Here is a 19,327-nt window from a genome sequence, read left to right as displayed (position 1 = left end):
ACCTCTCTTCTCCTCCAGTGCTGGTTCCGTGGTGCCATCGTGACTGGGAGAGTGTCCCAGCCTTCTGCCCTGTGGTGTCTGCAGTGCTTGCCTGTGGCTGAGATGCCCCAAGGCTGTTGCTGTGGCACCATGTCTGAACCAGCTGGGGAGATGTGATCTTTCCCAGGGCTGGTTCTCTTGGAGCATGGCACAGATTGGTGGATATTTGTTTCAATAAGAACCATGCTGGTGTTTGCAAACCTTTTTAAATTGCTCTCAGCAAGCGCTGCTGCGTCTGGAGCAGTCTGCTTGCAGAAAAGCCTGCGGAAAGAGGAGGTCGGGGGTGGGGGGGGGGGTGGCGGTAGGAACCTGAATCTTTGCCAGGTTTCCGTCCCGCAGAGCCTGTCGGGGCCGGAGCAGGGATCTGCTGTGGCTTCTTCTTCCTTTCAACAACAGGCAGGCAGTCCCCACTCTGGAACATCCCCTTTAAAGCATCCCTATGCAATTTCAAATAATGAACAAATATGAAGAAAATCAAAGTGTGTTTGAACTTCATTAACGATCAGCAAGAGGGCTAAATGTTTCCAATAAACTGTTTGCTGTAAATTTGCAGAATACATAAACCAGCTCTGTCCGTTCCAGCTCAGGGTCTACAGTGTTCAAATCCGTGAAAATCTTAGTGTGGGAAATGATGGGAGCAGCCAGAGCTCGGTGGGGAGAGCTGCTGGTGGTGGCTGGGATTTCTGGAGGCAACTGAGCCAAAATTCCAATGAGTGTGTTCCACGTCCTGGTGCAAGCAGAAATCCCTCTGGAGAGAGCAGCGTGGGGCAGCTCTGATGCTGCTGGCCTCGACAGCACCTGGGAAAGGGAATATAGGGTCCTGGGCTTGGAAGAAAACAGAGTTCAAAGGAGGCTCCCGGGGGAGAACCGGCTTGCATTAAAGAGAGTGGTCTCTATGGCATTTGTGTGTATTGCAAGAGACCTGTTTAGTATTTATTGCCTTTTATTTGTTGTTTACAGGAGGCTGAGTAGCAGCGTTGCTGGCTATATGGGGTCCACCCGAATTCCCGGCCGTGCAGGCAGAGCCGGAGCTCCCAGCCCGGAGCAGCAGCGGGCTTTGTTTGCGAAGGCAGCCGGAATTTCAACGAGCTGTGTTTTCATTCTTCAGGGCTGGAAACCTGATCTCGGTCACGGGCTGGCTGCTCAGGCCTTGCCGGGTGGACAGACAGACAGGGAAGGACATCTGAGCCCCCCCACCTGCACCCTCCCAGTTTAACGCAGGCTCGGGGAGCCCTGCGAGGGGCTGCGTGGGTGGCGGCTCACACCGGTGGCTTCTCCCATCGGGACCGTTGTTGGCACTCACTGATAGCCCTGGCTCCACAGCGCCGTCAGCTGATTAGCTCCCTAATTAAAGTAAATAATGATGACGGGGTTGGGGTATATGGTAGTTCTCTGACATGGGGGCTGTGTTTTCACGTAGTGTACCACGTAACTCTGACGCGTGGTCTCGGCTGTAATTGTGCCTTTTCCCTTTGAACGTGGTGCCTGTCTTAACTTCAATGGTTATTTATTCACTGTCTGCAGGAGAGCTCGGTGCCCTGAGTAACAGCCATGGCTGGGCTGTGTGAGGATCCTGGATGCTGCGTAAAGAACCAGGGAATCAAACAAAGGCTTGGACTGAAGAACACCTTAAAGCTCATGTCGTTCCAACCCCCTGACGTGGACAGGGACACCTTCCACTAGACCATGCTGCCCACAGCCCCATCCTACCTGTCCTTGAAGACTTTCGGGGATGAGGCATCTGCAGATTCTCTGGACAACTTCCCTCTCTATAAAGAAATTCTTCCTTAGGTCTAATATAAATCTCTCCTCTTAGTTTAAAACCATTACCACTTGTCTTATCATTATCTGCCCAGGGAAGAGGTGTGTCAGGAGGACATGCACATGGAGCTCTGTTGTGGGCAACTGCTTTCTCTGGGATCCCAGTGTGTTCCCAGTGGACTCAAGGCTGGGTCTCCTGAGTCTCTGGTCGCAGCGCTGCACAGTGCCTGGGTATCTATCACCAGGCTGCTGCTGCCCACTACTCTTTACCTAGAGCTGGGGCAATGGCAGTGGTGTATCTCCTTGCTTCAGAGACTGGCTCTCCAACTCTGTTTAGCACGTGGTGCTGCTCCTGAGCGTGCCACGTATTGAAGCAGATCTTGCTTTAAAGGCAGCTTCTCCATCAGATAGGATGCCATCCCTCCTCAAGTGCCCCCCCTTGCTTTCAGGGGCAACTCAAGACCACAGAAATACAAAATTTCCCAAAATGCCCTCAAACAGAAGATGAGTCCTTTGGTCTTGTTTACATTACCTGTAAACAAGATGAACCCAGAGAAGAGATGTACCTTTTGCTGCTAATAGATTAAAATTATAGATGATCACAAAATAACAGCATACAGAATAAACGCTTAACTGATGTAAATTACTCTTTCCTCTATTTCCTTCCATTAGCCACCAGCTATTTATCCCAGGCAGAGCTCTGTCCCTAGGAAACACCCAAGCTGGATGTGGAGCAGCAGGCTGGGTTAGTGCTGGGTAAGATAAAACTGCTGATGGACTGAGATGAGATGAAGTGTGAAAATCAGAGGGACTGGGAGATGGACTATGTCATATTATCTCTATTTCTTAAAAAAAGAAAAAAGAAAAGAGAAAAAAGGCAGAAAGCTCTTCTTGCCTTATTTGTGGTCTTCTGTTCTGGGTATTGCTTGCTCCAGGACAGGATTTGCCCTGCAGAGCAGTGAGGAAAGTTTGCAGCTTTGGCAACAACACTGTGTGATTCAGGAGCAAGCCCTTAAACAAGATTATTACTCATTTTACCAGGCACAGCTATCCATTATGGTTAATAAAACACTGCATAAGTGATTCTCAACCTGATCCAGACAATATATTTTGTGGCCCGGCTGGGCTTACTTTTATCCTGAGCCTCACGCTCAGGGTATGCTGGCGTCAGTAGACACTGCGATGTTGGTACCTGGTGTAATGGATGGTCAAGATCTGCCTCTTACTTTCCAAAGGGATGAGTGATGTGAGATGCTGGATAGGCATGGTTGCCACCTCCCTGCTATGTCTTTTTCTGAAGGATAGAGTCCATGTCAGCTGTGGTGGCACATTCTCCCAGGGTTCTGAGAAGAAGCAGATCCATCCCAGGTTGGGCACTGCACACCTGCTCCATGGCAGGTGGGTGGCCTCTTGAGGGATGATGCTTTATACTTTTGCGCTTCTGAAGATGCAGCTGATGTTTTGGGTGCCCAGACAGTGGTGTCTCATTGCTCCAGAGCAAATGAGGTCTGCAGGCTGGGAAGGTGAGGAGGACCAGTCTGTGTGGCAGAAGAAAGGTTTTGTCCTGGTGCCCCTACTGGAAAAAAGGCCCAGGAACTTGTTTGTGGAGGCGCACTTGATGCAGGGATTGTGATAAGGCTGTCTCCACATGCTTGTGCTGCTCAGCAGCCTGTGTTGTGGAAGGACACAGCCAGCAACTCTGCCTGCACACTGCCCTTTGCATCCAGCATTCCACCTGTTTTGTGAGGCACTGGGAACAGCTCATGGAGTGCTGGGGCAGTGGCAGGAGCTAGTCCCTGCCAGGATGCTGTTACCCCACAAATAAGGAGCAAGCCCTTGCTCCGTGGTGTGCTGGTGGCTGGCTGGTGGGTCTCTGCTCCAGGCCATCCATCTGGCACCTTTTTGAGATGCTGTGCTTGTTTCTTCCACCATGCCAAAACAAATTCTTGCAGACTATTAATCACTGGCTTGGAATAGCATCCACCCAGGTTCAGTTATGATAAAATATGCCAGCCCTTGTCTGACATCGTGTAGCCACTTCAAGAGGACATAATTACAGTGATTGTTAGGCATTTTTTTTAAACTTTTTCTCATTTTTCTCACAGGTAATGTTATGTGACGAGTCACTTTCCCTGTCATCCATATCTCCAAGTGCTCAGCTCAAACACTGCTGGTATCCCGGCTGTGCTGCTGTGCAGGAACATCAGGCTCACTGCAGACAGCACAGGTGGGGTTCCATAACATGAGAATCTCAGTTTTATGAGTGAAAACAATCCATGTGGTGATGCTGGGGGAGAGCTGGGGCTTTGACAGGGGTATTCTGCAGTTTCCCTATGTCTGTAGTTGGTGAAGTGGCAGGGGGTGCTGGGGAGGAGGGAGGGAAGCACACTGTGACTGTTGCCTGGAATGCTAATTGCCAGGTGTAGGATATAGGCAGGCAGTGTTTGAAATGTCAAACGGTGGTATGCTGCAAAGTCAGTACCCATGAGGAACCAGAGCAAAATTCCCCGATGTGAGCACCTTTGTGGGATGTAGCTGGAGCCTAGTCCTGGCCCTGCATCTGCTTTTCATCTGGTGCTACATGTCTCCATCAGCAGCTCTGGAGCTGGGGCAAGTTGCACCCGCTGAGGAATGCTACTGAAATCTATCTCCCAGCTGGCATTCAGTGCTGTGGCAGGAGGCTGTATGTCCCAGAAATGCGCTCTCCTGCCTGTTGGCATGCTTGGCAGGAGGCTTGTGGCTCAGGGGTAAAGGCAGATGAATGTTTGGGAGCTGTCAACATTCTCCCAGTGCCAGGTATCTAATTTGTGCTGGAAGACAGAAGAATTGCACTCTTTCTGACCCCTTCCATGGGGTCAGCAGCAGACAAAGTAGCATGAAGGAATAAAGGAGGAGACAAGTAGAAAGAGAAATGTAGAATAAGTGATTTAGTTGTGTTCATGACTGTTTTGAAAGATGGTCTGGGCGTTGCTGGAGCAGCTGCATGGAGTTGGCTAAGCTCTATGTGCTGTCTGTGAAGCTGTTTAGACTAGAGGCACTGCGCTTCTCTGTTTCACTAAATCACTGTCCTTCCCCAGGTGCCTTTATTCCCCAACCTTTGCAATCTGTTTGTCCACGTGGGGACCCAGGGACTGAATTAAGACATGCTATTTGTAAGCAGGATAGAAAGAGCAGAGATTCTCCCATCACCTGGGATAACCTTCGCCAGCAGGCAGGTCTCCTGCAGAGAGAGGTTTGGTTGCCTCTTAATTCATCCATGGCAGAGCTGCCTTGTAAACCCTGAGGCCGTCTGTTCTTCACCTGTGTGGGGAACAGCACACATGGTTTGCAGTCTAGGCAGGCATCCAACACGCCGTGAGGAAGGTCCACCATGGAACTGTGCACTGAACTGCACTGCCGCGCTCCCCTGGCCCGGCTCCCACGTGTGCCAATTGCACACATTCCAATTTCCTTGTGCTTCATTTTCTACCCTCCCTCTTCTCTCCTCCTTGCTTTTAATCTTTGCTTAACTTGTTGTGCAGGCAATTGCATGGCATTTAGCGCATGGTGATGTGTGTTTGGGGCCTAAGCTGGAAATACGGCTCATTATCTGGAGTGGATAATATTAAGCACATCTCTCTGTTGGCCGTTTGATCACAAGGTTATCCTGTTTGATGGTTTTATACCCTGGAATTGATTGCATGGGAAATATTTAGACAGCATGACTGGAACCTGTGTCACCCCAGAGGCTTGCAGGTGCAGGTGAGCTACAGCACTGTGGGGAGTCACTTGGGGGATGACCAGCAGCCCTCTTGTGATCCTTGGGTCAGCTTTTCTTGCAAGATATGGGATTAAATTAATCAAGCTGGACAGTGTTTTGGTGTGATCCTGCAGCAGCCAGTGGAGCACAGGCTGGTCAGGTGGGGGGAAAAGGCTGTATCACTTACTACCACTCTCTGAATCGTGCATCATTTTTTGCTTCAGATCTTGAAGTCTCCAGGGAGACCTTAGAGCACTTTCCAGTATCTAAAGGAGCTACAATGGAGCTGAAGAGGGACTTTGGACAAAGGCATGCAGTGATGGGACAAGGGCGAATGGATTCAGACTGACATAAGGTAGGCTTAGATTAGATATTAGGATGAAATTCTTCCCTATGAGGGTGGTGAGTCACTGGCACAGATTGCCCAGTGAAGTTGTGAATTCCCAGTCAGTGTTCAAGGCCATGCTAGATGCGGCTGTGAGCAGCCTGGTCTAGTGGAAGGTGTCCTTGCCTATGGCAGGGAGGTTTGAAAGAAATGATTCTTAAGGTTCCTTCCAACCCAGACCATTCTGTGATTGTGTGATGCTGGCTGCCCTTGCCTTGCTATTGCTCCATGCAGGCTGCTAAAAGCTAGGTGCTTCCCAGCTTCTTGCTGTGTCCTGTGCTGCCTTTGTTCACACAGGGTGTGCCTGCTTGGCTCCTTAGGTACTTCCAGAAAGTACCATCAGATTATTTCTCCCCTTTGCTGGAGTCTTGCTGCTAGGCAGGCTCTGTAAATTGGGAGTGGGTCCAGCGGGCTTCCTCTGAACCAACACCAGTGTTGGAGCAGAGAATTAGCCCTGCACCTGTCACTTTTTTAATATAGGCTTTAAATCTGATTATAACTGCTTGTCTGGCTCTGCATTATGTGCTTCATGATTATTCAGCATTATGTAATCTTTGATAAAAGATGCTGCATCAGTAAAAGTGAATTAAACTATTGAGTGATAGGAGTTTATCGAATTCCTCAGAGTGATGTTGTCCTCTCTTTGGCACTTTAACCTCTCCCGTGAAAGGAGCATGCCAGACACTGCCCTTGCTAACAGCCAGGAAACCCTGCTGACTTGGATGGAATTGCAGGAGTACAAATAAAGTTAGATTTCAGCTTAGAAAGACAGTTTTTTATAGTCTGAAGACTCAATATTTTACAGCAGCGGTCCCTTATCTGCATTCTGTGCAAACTGCTAACAGAGTTACACAGACAGATGTCTGCAAGTACTGAAGATGCTCAATGAAGTTTGACTCTCAGAGGTCTAATGGGCAGAGCTGGCCAGGATCTCCTCCAAACCCTCTTGAGAACAGACACTGAATTCCCACAAGATGAAAGGAAAAAAGATGTGTTTAATTCTAAGCTGAGTATTTTGTCTTATTTCCCAAACACCCCTCTAAATATATAATCTTGTAGTTTTCTTCAGTTAGAACTTCCCTTTTTCCTCACTCAGTGAATGTCTGATGGCTGAATGGTCTAGGGATTTTGCTCTGAGTTTTCTTATTTCTTCATTTCCTTTTCCTATACTACAGGTTTTTGGTGGTTTTTTTTTTTAACTTCACTGTGATATTAGAAACATTGCTAGGAGAAAAAAAAGCACAAACCTAAACTGTAACTCCTGACACCAGATGCTTTGAAAAGCTTTCAAGTTGTGCAGAACTGGATAAGCAAAGAAAGGAAAAAATAAACCTACATCATTTATTTTACTTCACCTAGTAGCTAAAAGGAAAAGGTGCTGGAAAGGGGAAAAACAACACTTCAGAAACATGAAATTAAAAGAAAGGTTCTGAAAAATTAAAAAGATAAAGTTCCTCTTTGATGATCAAAAAACTTTCAAAATTTCAAACTATTTTGTGCATGCTCTCTCCAGTTCTGCAGAGAAATGGGGTGCTGGGGGAGTGAGGTCTGAGGGGGCTTTTACTCCCTTTGTGCTGTAGCAGAGGATGTGAGTGGTGGTTTGGGTACCACCAGCAGGAGCAGGGACCTAGGGGAGCCTTGGATATGGAGGGATGCAGAGTGGACATCAAGCCTCCAGAGCCCACCATCCTCTGCAGTCTCACATCCCAGAAGAGGCAGGGATGAAAGCAGGAGCTGTTTGTGGGCAAGGGCCCATCCTTTGCTTGTCCTTTTCTCTCATCCCTGCACAGGGAATGTTTAATAAAACCCCCAGGTCTGCCAGCCCACTGATACCAAAGTTTTAAATATACATGTTTCAGATGCTGAGATTTATTTTTGACAGGTACAAGAGAGACAGGTATAAATGCTGGGTTGGAAAGGAGTCATCACATTAGCACTCAAACAAAGGGCTGCAAGCTGAAACACTTGCTTTTGATTTAAAGCTTTACTTATTCTACAGCATGGGCAGAACCAATATCTCTACTCCATGCTGCCTGGACCCATCAATGAGGTTAGTGACTGACAGGTCACGGTGCTGTGCTGCTCCTCAGCCTCCAGGCTGGCCCTTTGTCCACTCTAGACCCCCAGCTTGATGCTAGGGGGCACCAAGCTGGCTCCAAGGGGGATGATGCAGCGCTCCAGTGGCAGCAGGATGAGAGGGGGGTGTTACAAAATGGGCTGCTCTTTGGTATGGAGAGCTCTTGCAGAAGGTTTGGCCAAGGGAAACATGAGGGCCACCATGTCAACAGCTCTCTCCCAGCCAGGCCATCAGGTATTGATGTTAGGGGCATCATCAGGTGTATTGCAACAGGAGTGTTGGGCTTTGGATAAACTAATTGTGTTGCAAGAAGTGGAGCGAAGCTTTTAGATTTCAGAGCCAACGTGTGGCATCTTTATTAATGTGCCTACTTGAGTTCCCTGGGACGCGATGTTTTCTCCTTACCCTGGCCATCCATCTGAACTGATAATAGGACTATTAATCCATTTTGTTGACAACACGCACAGACCTCCAGTGAGGCGGGAGATGGGGAGGGGTGAGACTGCAATCGATGCCTGTTTTGTTCCAAAGGGATCTTGTCACGGCCTCTGGCAAACTGAGGATTAGCTGGAGGTGAAAGGATGGAGCGTTAAAGAGGGTTATGAGTAATGTGTGACTGGCCAGCTATGGCCTGGCTTCTTCTTGGACAACTGGAGAGCACCCTGTAGAAAGCCATTGAGATAGGAGATGTTCTGCAGAAGCCAAACCTACAGGAGACTTCATGCTCCAGGGTACATCCCATTGTGCAAATTCTACACTCGGCAACCTCATACCTATCACTAACCCACCCCTAATCCCCTTCCATTACCATTACCCCTATGGAGGTGAGTTTCTCACATTTCAAGGCATTTTCAGCCCTGCCTGGCACAACATCTATCATGTCACTGACTTCCTCTACAGTAGCAGAGCTACATATATGCAATAAATAAAAAAATGCATATCTTTTAAATATGTGATATATGGCAGCATTTCAGTGAAAAAAAGGGCTGGGAAATGAGATGCATCCCTGCCCAGCTCTCACTCCTCCACACAACCCCTGCCAGTGGCTGATCCCAGGCGCCTTTATATTCAGACTGATCCTGTCTGGTTTTAAATATCTCAAGCCACAGAACTTTCTCCCTCCAGGGAACCACGTCGCAGCCTCATAATTTTCACTGTCAGCAGAGGGGATTTTTTCCCCTGTGACATTCAACCTAAATGCTCCATTTCTTCATTTCCTGTCATCCCTTCTGGTGATGCCCCTTGTACTCTATTAAATAATTCCTTCCCTCCCTCTCTATTTACTCCGACCAGATCTGTAAGGCTCTTAGTTTGTCTCCCCATGGACAGCTCTTAACCAAGCAATATATATATTTAAGCCTTTTAATCTTCTTTCAGAAATCAGTCTCTCTGTGCCTTTGATCATTTGTGTGGCTTCCCTCTGAACTGCCGCCAACACGTCTGTGTCGAGGGAGCCCCACACTCCGGCTCCGGCCACACCTGAGCCTCCCAGTGCCTCCCTGGCACCCTTGGATGTGCAGGGCCCAAACACCAGTGGCTGATCTGTCCCTGCTGCTCTTATGCACAGCAGCCTTCTATGTCCCACTTGCTGACCCCCAGGCCCTTCACTGGGGTTTGCTCTGGTACTTGGCTTAGCCAACACTGCCCATCCTGCTGTTGGCTCCTGCTTGCCTTTGCCTTCCAGCCATGTTCACTCACATCTGTCCAAGGCACAGCTCCTTTAGCTGCTTCCTGCCCATATTTCTAATCTCACTAGGCCCTTTTTGTGTTAATTTTCTATGCTTGCTGGAGCTCACAGCACCTCCCAGTATAGCATCATCTGCCAAATTCATTAATGTGTAGTTTACTCCCTCTTTCCAGGTCATTAATGAGGGTATTAAATGAGAGCAGCCCTAACCTAGATCCCTGCAGTACCCCATAAACACCTCCCCTTGCTTCTAATTACCCTTTGTTTATGATCCCTCAGCCAGGTTTTCAATTCACATGGCACAGTTCAAGTCATCAGAATTAATTTTTTCGTGAAAGACTTTGAAAAGGCTTTGCCCCCTCCTGCTGTCCCCACCTGCCACCTCCTCATGTCCCACCCCTACTCCCCCTTGGGTCACAGTGACCTATGCTGCTGCTTTCCAGAGCGGGTAAGGAACACCTGGCAAAGGCATTTTCCACTGTCTGCTTATGTCCCACTCCTCCTCCGGGGCACGGCAGCGGGAGCAGCAGAAGGGACCTGGGTCCTCCCCATGTTCCCCGGGAAGGAGATGGATTCCCCTCGAGCGTTCCGTGGCACAGTAACCTTAAACAGGCGCCATCCCATGGGATGGTGGCTGTGAAAGAATGCAGTCCTGGGGCACGGTGGCCCTGGAGATAGTGGTGGCCCTGGAGACAGTGGTGCCGCTGGATGGATGTTGTCCACGATGGAAATACAGGGAGCGTGTCTCTGAACGGATGCTGCTGTCCCGGGAGATGGTGTCTGCGGATGGATGCTGTCCCGGGGGATGGTGTCCGTGGATGGACGCTGCCCGGAGGATTGTAACCATGGATGGATGCTGTCGCAGGGAACGGTGTCCCTGGTGGCAGGGGGTGCCCCAATCACGCTCTAGAGGGCTCTTCCAGCCGTGTGGCGGCCCGTGGCCGTGCCGTGCCACCCGAGGTGGCCCGCCGGGGGTGCTGGTCCCGCCGTGCGCGGTACGGGCTGGTCCCGCCGCTTCGCCCGCGGCAGCCGCGAGATGGCGCCGTTGTGCCGGGAAGGTGCGGCGGGGCCCGACGGCGCGGCCGGGCCGAGCGGGCAGGGCCGGGCCGGGCCGTGGGGACACCGCGGTGAGCCCGCGGGGCGCTGCGCCCTCCGGGTGTCGATTCCCGCCGCCAACCGCCCCGACGGGGCCTGTGCCGCCACAGATCCGCTGGGCCCCCACCCCGCTGCCCTTCTCGCCGGAGGGCCGCGACCGACGGGTGGGCTGCGGGGCGGTTCGCCGAATGGGTGCGCAGGAACCGGTCCCTCTTTAACCCAGGGCCGGGGAACGGCGTGCTAGGAGCTTTCCGAGCCGGGCGCCACCATTGCCCGCGATGCTCCAGGGCCGCGCCTCCACCCCGTCCCAGTGACACCTTCCCCGGTCCCCGTGACGAGACTCCGGGACCTTGCGAACGGCGCGCGCGGAGACCTGAGGTGAGGCAACGGCACTCAGGACACCGGGACGCTTTATTTCGTTCTTAGGAGGAGATGGCACCGCGGTAACCTGCCCAGGGGTCAGCAGGGAGCATCGAGCGCTGGCGAGGCTAGAGCCTCGCGGGAGCGCCTGGCGTTCCTGGCGCCTGTGCCGGCTCCCAGGGACACTGCCGGCGGGGCGGGCTCGCTCCTGCCCAAGAGCGAAAGTGACCGAACGGGCCTGGGGGCGCTCCGCGCGGAGCCGGTGGTTCTCCCACTGACCGCAGGGACCCGCCACCGCCCCATGCGGGCCCGCGGCGCTGAAGTAGGAACAGCCAGTGACCGCGGCCGCGCTGACAAAGCGCCGGCAGCTCCCGGGCAGCAGGGCGAGCTCAACGGCACGGGGAAGCGGGGGCAGAAGCGGCATCGCGCTCCCGGCATCCCGTCTCGTCCCGTCCCGTCCCGTCCCGCCCCGCTTTGCCGTACCCGCGCCCGCTCCGCTCCCGGCCCCGCCCTGGCTCCGCCTCCCAGCCGGCAACGCGTTCCCATTGGCGGCGGCTCTGCTCCCCGACCCCGCCCCCAAGCTCCCATTGGCCGCTGCCCCCGCGCCGCCCGCCCCCGCGCCGCCCGCCGGCGCTCCGGACTGCGGGCAGTGGCGCGCGGCCGCCGCAGCGAGCGCCGGCGGGAGCGGGCTCGGCTCGACTCGGCTCGGCTTGTGGCTCGGCGCGGCTCGCTCGGCTCGGCTCCGCTCGGCGCTGCACGGCTCGGCTCGGTACTGCTCGACTTGGCAACCACGCACCCGCTCGCCATGCCTGGCCCTTCCTTGGCGCCGCCGGCGCGGAGCGCCTGAGCGGGCGGCGTTGGCGTGTGCACCGGGGGACCGCGGCTCCGGTGCCCGCACCCGCCCGTCCGCCCGCCCGGCGCCGGGGCAGCCCGGCGGGCGCTGCCCGCATGAGCGCGGCGGGCGCCTGAGGCGGGCGGCCGTCGGCCGTCGGGGCGCGGCGCGGCGGGCGGAGGGGGCGGCGCGGCGATGGGGGCTCTCCCGGCGCTGTTGGGGGCCGCCTTGTTGTGGGCTGGCGCCGGGGCGCTCGTCAACCTCAAGTACTCGGTGGAGGAGGAGCAGCGGGCCGGCACGGTGATCGCCAACGTCGCCAAGGACGCCCGGGACGCTGGTTTCGTGCTGGACCCCCGGCAACCCGCCGCCTTCAGGGTGGTCTCCAACTCGGCCCCTCACCTGGTGGACATCAGCCCCGGGTCAGGGCTGCTGGTAACCAAGCAGAAGATTGACCGGGACCTGCTGTGCCGACAGAGCCCCAAATGCGTCATCTCGCTGGAGGTGATGTCCAGCTCCATGGAGATCTGCGTGATCAAGCTGGAGATCAAGGACCTCAACGACAATGCGCCCAGCTTCCCCACTGACCAGATCGAGCTGGAGATCTCAGAGACGGCCAGCCCTGGCACACGGGTGCCACTGGAGAGTGCCTATGACCCGGACTCGGGCAGCTTTGGTGTGCAGAGCTATGAGATCACCCCCAATGACCTCTTTGGGCTGGAGACCAAGACACGGGGTGATGGGTCCCGTTTTGCTGAGCTGGTGGTGGAGAAAAGCCTGGATCGTGAGACCCAGTCCCACTATAGCTACGTAATCACGGCACTGGATGGTGGTGACCCACCCAACTTTGGCACAGTGGAGCTCAGTATCCGTGTTATTGACTCCAATGACAACAACCCACTCTTTGAGGAGCCGGCCTACACCGTCAGTGTGCCTGAAAATGCCCCACCGGGTACGCCAGTCATCCGCCTCAACGCCTCTGACCCGGACGAGGGCACCAACGGCCAGGTCCTCTACTCCTTCCACAGCTATGTCTCTGAGCGGGCCCGGGAACTCTTCCAAATCGACCCCCAGAGCGGCCTCATCACGGTGAGCGGTGCCATTGACTACGAGGAGGGTCACGTCTATGAGCTGGATGTGCAGGCCAAGGACTTGGGGCCTAACTCCATCCCTGCCCATTGCAAAGTGACCATCAGTGTCCAGGATGCCAATGACAACCCTCCCCTCATCAACCTTCTCTCTGTGAACAGCGAGCTGGTGGAGGTGAGCGAGAACGCCCCACCGGGGTACGTCATCGCCCTGGTGCGGGTGTCGGATCGTGACTCCGGGGCCAATGGGCGGGTGCAGTGCAAGCTCCTGGGCAATGTGCCTTTTCGACTGCAGGAGTACGAGAGCTTCTCCACCATCCTGGTGGATGGGCGGCTGGACCGGGAGCAGAGGGACCAGTACAACCTCACCATCCAGGCCAGGGACAATGGCATTCCCTCCCTGCAGGCCACCAAGTCCTTCACTGTCAAGATCACTGATGAGAATGACAACCATCCCCACTTCTCCAAGCCCTATTATCAGGTCATCGTGCAGGAGAACAACACCCCAGGGGCCTACCTCCTCTCAGTCTCGGCCAGAGACCCTGACTTGGGCCTCAATGGCAGCGTCTCCTACCAGATTGTGCCCTCCCAAGTCAGGGACATGCCTGTCTTCACTTATGTCTCCATCAACCCCAACTCTGGAGATATCTATGCTTTGAGGTCCTTCAATCATGAACAGACGAAGGCCTTTGAGTTCAAGGTCTTGGCAAAAGATGGGGGTAATCCCTCTCTGCAGAGCAATGCCACTGTCAGGGTGATTGTCCTGGACGTCAATGACAACACCCCCGTGATAACGGCCCCGCCGCTGGTCAATGGGACAGCGGAGGTGTACATCCCCAGGAACGCGGGGGTTGGCTACTTGGTGACAGTGGTCAAGGCAGATGACTATGATGAGGGTGAAAATGGCAGACTTTCCTATGAAATGGTGGAAGGAGACAGAGGATTTTTTGAGATAGACCAGGTCAATGGAGAGATAAGGACCACCAGAGCCTTTGGGGAGAATGCCAAAACAGCTTATGAGTTGATTGTGGTGGCTCATGACCATGGGAAAACATCTCTCTCGGCTTCTGCCTTGATTTTGATATACTTGTCTCCAGCCCTGGATGCCCAGGAGTCCATAGGATCTGTTAACCTCTCCCTGATTTTCATTATTGCCCTGGGGTCTATCGCAGCCATTCTTTTTGTCACCATGATCTTCGTGGCAGTCAAGTGCAAAAGGGATAACAAGGAAATCAGGACCTACAACTGCAGGTAAAGACATATTTGTTTCTGTGCACCTGCGGGTCTGCTTTGATTTTTGCCATCGCAGTTACTTTTGCATTTGCTGCTACATATCTGGGCTGAGGTTTGAGGGCGGTAGATGTGCTCTAGGAAACAAAAGTGGGGTTTCCATCCCTCTAAGAAAATTTCCTGCGAAGCTTTAAAAAATTGTTCTCTGGGAGGAGAGCAGAAATCCCTGCCGAGTAATGAATCGACTTAATTGTGCGGCTTGACAATCTGTTGCAGCATCCCTGATTTTCCGCGCTCCGTCGCAGGGAGCGGGGTGAGCGGTTTTACAGGGGCATGGCTGGTTCCCCTGGGCAGCCCCCATCCCCAGAACATCTCCCCAGGCTGGCGAGGGGGAAAACCCCCCAGCCACCGCAGCATCTCCGCAGCAGACGGTGCGAGCGGTGCGGTGGCATCGCTAAGCCCTCGCTCGCCGTTCAAAAGAGCCATTGTGCGCCCGCTGCGGCTCCTCGCCACGGCCAGCGATGGGGCCAACTGCATAAAATAGTGGAACCCCCCCCCGGTTGCCCTCGATGCGCAGCTCAAGCACCCGGCATGGCTGGCTGGGTTGGGAGCGATGGGGCGAGGGAGGATTTTTGCAGCGCTGTGTCATTTTTGCCCTGGCTGGATGCGTGCTCCAGGGTCCGAAATGCCGGAGGGGAGGTCAGCCCCGTGCCCGGAGCCACTGAAAGGCTGATAGGGGAAATCCAGTCCCCCTGAATATGTAACAGCCTGGCGATTATTGTCTCTCTTTTACTATTCTCTGTGTTACACAAGTTAGGAGACAAATGCTAACCACACATGAATATCAATCAGATGCCATAAAAGAGCAGCTGCAATGCCTCATAAATGGTTTAATCCTGTTACTAGTGAAATAGCCATGACTTCTCCATTCCTTCAGCACTGAGTCGTTTCAGAGGGGAGGAATGGAAATTAATTTTGCTCTACCTTGGAAACGCACGCTCGCCCCTGGCAATTCAGCGGCGCGGGGGGATGTGGGTTCTTTAAAGTTTTATTTACGCAGAAATAATGCCAGAGAGTTCGGGTATTGTACCCCGTTTTCACAGCGTAAAGTGCGTATATAAGCCTTTTTGCTCGATAGGGGAAAAATCATCTGGAAATAAAGGTCGGTCTCTGCTGTATTATGGGATGTCTAGCTTCAAGTGAGAGCTCATAGACCAGATTTCTTGCCAGTTCGGCCCATTAAATGAGGATAGGACCGGAATGGATAAAAATCAAGTTGTGGTGGTGCCCCTAACAGCTTCCCACATACCTATAAGCCCTGGGTTTACTGTGACGGCTTGGGGATTAATGAAGTGCAGTTTAATTAAATAATTGGTCAATAGAGAAAGGACAGCAAAATGAATGCCTGCAGGAAATAATTGGGCTCTCGCATTGCCAAACTTAAACATTTAGGTAAACAAAACAATTAAAGCTTCATCAAGCATTGTTAGACGAGTCAGCAGCATATAGATTGTTGGCACAACAGAAATCCCTGCCTTCCCCTGATTTATTTGCACACTCAGGGGGATGCTCGGGCTGTTGTCAGTGTGTCTGAGCAGAAGTCAGCTGCAGAGGTGGGGGAGCACCCGACAGGCTCAGCAGCGGCTTGTGATCGTGGGGCACCCTCTCCCCATGCCTTTAGGCTTTGCAGTGCCTTGTTTTAAAGGTTCTTCACAAGAGCTGCTGAAGAGTCTTTAAAAAATGTGTTAATTTATGAGGCATATATGAGGGCTGTTTGACTTAGTGACATTTTCATGTTTAGACAATTAGCTTTCTAGAACAAGAATATTTGTCCAATATTTGCCTTTCCAGATAAACTGTATTATTTATTTATCCATCCCATTATTTCTGTTGCAGCTTTTGGATTTTTTCTTTCTTCTTTTTTTTTCCTAATGCTGTTATCATAACAAGAAGAGGAGCAAAATCCTGACTTTCAAATGTATATTCTGGCTGTGGGTAGCATTTAATGTGCTTTCTGGGGAACTACCGAGCTGAGCAACGCTGTGCATGTACAAATTCGTGGCAGGGACTGTTTTGTTACTCACTATGGAAAGAGGAGCCACAGTCACTCTGTTCTCAGCATACTCAGCTAATGCAAGGTGCAAATAATTTGTCATTATTTGCTTGGGTTGTGGTTTGCAGTAACTTTTTTCCTCCGATGTTTTGCAGAACAAAAACAAGGCACTTCATCAGTTGGTTCTTTTGGCAGGTGGGAAGCAAGGAGGGAAAGCAAGGCAGAGAAAAACAAGCTTGCAGTAAAAAAAAAAAGGTCAAAATGAGTAATATCTCATGGTTGTTCTCCGATTTCTAGAAGGTGAAAGCATTTCTCAGCAGAAGGGTTTGTATGTGTCAGGGAGTGAGGGAAGAGTGGGATTCGATTGAACAAAGGATTTTGAATTATCAGGTATGATCAGGAGATAGTCAAAACACCAGCAATTTAGATAAAGCATTAATAAACAAACAGCCTTTGGAGTGTGAGAGAATGGAGCTTGCCACCTAGGACTGCTTCTGGGTCTGCTTTATTTACTGCTATGGAAAATGAACTGGGAAAAAATCTGCTATTCATTTTGAATTTTCATTACAAGGACCAAATTAAATCACTTTAAAAATCCTTATTACGCATGGAAATGAATGCAGGTACCCTTTTCAGTTCATGGATTTTAACATCTCCATTTTTCTCTTCTGCAGGCTGGACTTTACTCCTACTAACTAAATATCAGCAATTACAAACACTAGAACAAAACAGGGTCATTCTTCTTTCCTGTTATTTCTCATATTTGACCTGAAAACATTATACATATAAAAATAAGCTAAAGACTGTGTCGTGCCACCAGACCCAAAACGTGACGTAATGTGCATGACTAAGAAGCCTACATGGAGAAGGGGGCCAAGCCCTCTGGGTTTCTGCATGTGTATTTAGTGGGGCAGGATTTTGGATGCTTTCAGCTTCTCATTTTCTTTCTATCCTCAGAATCGCAGAGTATTCCTACGGGCATCAAAAGAAATCAAGCAAGAAGAAGAAAATCAGCAAGAATGATATCCGCCTGGTACCACGGGACGTGGAGGAGACGGATAAAATGAACGTTGTGAGCTGCTCCTCTCTCACCTCATCCCTCAACTACTTCGACTACCACCAGCAGACCCTGCCACTGGGCTGCCGCCGCTCCGAAAGCACCTTCCTCAATGTGGAGAGCCAGAACAACAGGAACGCCGGCTCCAACCACATTTACCATCACACCTTCACGGGACAGAGCCCTCAACAGCCTGACCTCATCATCAACGGGATGCCACTGCCGGAGGTGAGTGTGGGTGGACAGCCCGTGCCCCAGGAACATTGGGAATGGGTTTGTGCGTGGCATGGACCGTGGCGTGCGTGTCTGTTTGTGTAAGCGCTGCCAAAACGAGGTGTGGAGCAAACAGGTAGTGGTGGTTTCTGTGTGCTGGACACACCAGGGCATGGGAGTGATGGACAGGGAAGAGCAGCAGGTACCCACCTTGTGGGTTCTGGGGCAACCCCATGGGTTGGTGTTTCACCCCCAGAGACGCTACAGCAAAGTACCCAGGTGGGGAATGGCCAGGCCAGGCTGCCTCTGTGCTGCCAGGAGGCTGGTGGTGACTGCTTTGCAGGTGGATTTTGAGTGTGGCGGTGCTCAAGGAAGGAGACACTCATTGCCTTTGCAGGAGGTTTATTAAAAGGTTGTTGAAAATGGTGTTGCTGGCTGTTGCTCTGGAGGCAGCTGGTTGTGCTGGGCATGCAGACAGTGCAGGATGCCTCAATGTGATCACCTGTACACCTGGCCCAGTGCTGTTCCCTCACCATGCAGGACCCTTGCTGGCATGGGAAGGATGCATGGTACCTGCCAAAGGCAGTGAAAGGGGCGACTCTGATCCACTCCATCCTCATCAGTTTCTTCTAATTCATCAGCTTTCCTGTACATCACAGGCATCATTTAATGTTGCTTGTTTGTCTCTCTTTGAATTATTGTTTGGTATTAAGCAAGACAATCAAAGGTTTGTCATGTTTCCTGCTTAGAACAGAATAACAAAGCTGAAAAAAGCAGTTGAAATATTTATGGCTTTCTCTGTTTTGTGTTCAGTGTGCTGGTGTAAATGCAAAACGATGCTGACGAAGTCAGTGGAGCTGCTTCAGATTCGTCCTGGTGCTATGGGGAGCAGAGTCTGGCCCAGAGCCTGTGACAGTCTGCAGGACTTCTGGAGAGGACTGGTGCCTGGTCCTGCTGTGGTTGTATTGCCAAAATGCTCATTGAACCCTGGTGATTAACCTGTGCTGAGGTTATACAGAACCAGCTCCTCAGAGGTTGTGTACTTGTGTTGGTGTGGTTTTGGGCAATAGCTCTGTGGGAATGACCTGGATATAAGCACTCATATATTCTTCTTGCATGTTTTCAGCCATAGAGCTGCATGAGCATTTCTGCTCCCAAATGCCCTGGTGGGGAGAGGCAGGGACTTTGCATTTGAGTCTGGATGGGAGCTGTTTGAGATAAGCCAGTCTCTTGTCAAAGAAGGCAGAAGAGCTCCTTATGCTGTGCCTGGGCAGGCTGGGAGTGGGAAGCACCACCCTTCATGTATTAGGGGCTCTCCATTGATGCCCAGATTTGCCTGTGCTCTTTGCTGAATACTAGTTGGGGCTCAGGATGCCCAGCTGTCTGGGTTTGCATCCCAAGGCTGTGGGTGAGCACTGCTGTTGGGATGCTGGGGGCAGCGGTTCCTGAGGAATTCCTGCCTTCCTGGAGCAGTATCCCTTGGCAAGGGGTCTGGAGTGCATCTCTGGCTGGTGCCTTGCTGTGGGCACTGAGCACTGGAACATCTTGTCAGCCTCTGATTCACTGCCACCAGTCATAAAATCCATCACATGCTGGCATTATCCAGAAGTGCATGCCAGCAGTGGGAGGTCTGTGGTGCTGGGGAGGAGGGAAGGACCATCAGGAACATCATAGCTCAGCTGATAAAGTTAATGGGCAGCTGCAGACAGAAGGT

General features: G+C 52.0%; 1 protein-coding gene across 3 annotated transcripts in view; it reads left to right on the top strand.

Moving 5' to 3' along the window:
* Positions 1 to 11,812: 11,812 nt before the first annotated feature.
* The window catches only part of PCDH19 (protocadherin 19), a 59,321-nt gene continuing 51,806 nt past the window's right edge, over positions 11,813 to 19,327 (top strand). For all 3 annotated transcript variants that reach the window (XM_071569463.1, XM_071569462.1, XM_071569465.1), the window contains exons 1-2: positions 11,813 to 14,311; positions 17,301 to 17,628. In XM_071569463.1, coding sequence (XP_071425564.1) covers positions 12,171 to 14,311; positions 17,301 to 17,628 — 2,469 coding nt within the window. In that variant the 5' untranslated portion in view covers positions 11,813 to 12,170. The remainder of the gene's footprint in view (positions 14,312 to 17,300; positions 17,629 to 19,327) is intronic.

This window comes from Pithys albifrons, chromosome 14, assembly GCF_047495875.1.
Source record: "Pithys albifrons albifrons isolate INPA30051 chromosome 14, PitAlb_v1, whole genome shotgun sequence".
Classification (NCBI taxonomy): Eukaryota; Metazoa; Chordata; class Aves; order Passeriformes; family Thamnophilidae; genus Pithys; species Pithys albifrons.
The sequence above is the reverse complement of the archived record's forward strand: the minus strand, read 5'-3'. Positions and strand labels throughout refer to the sequence as shown.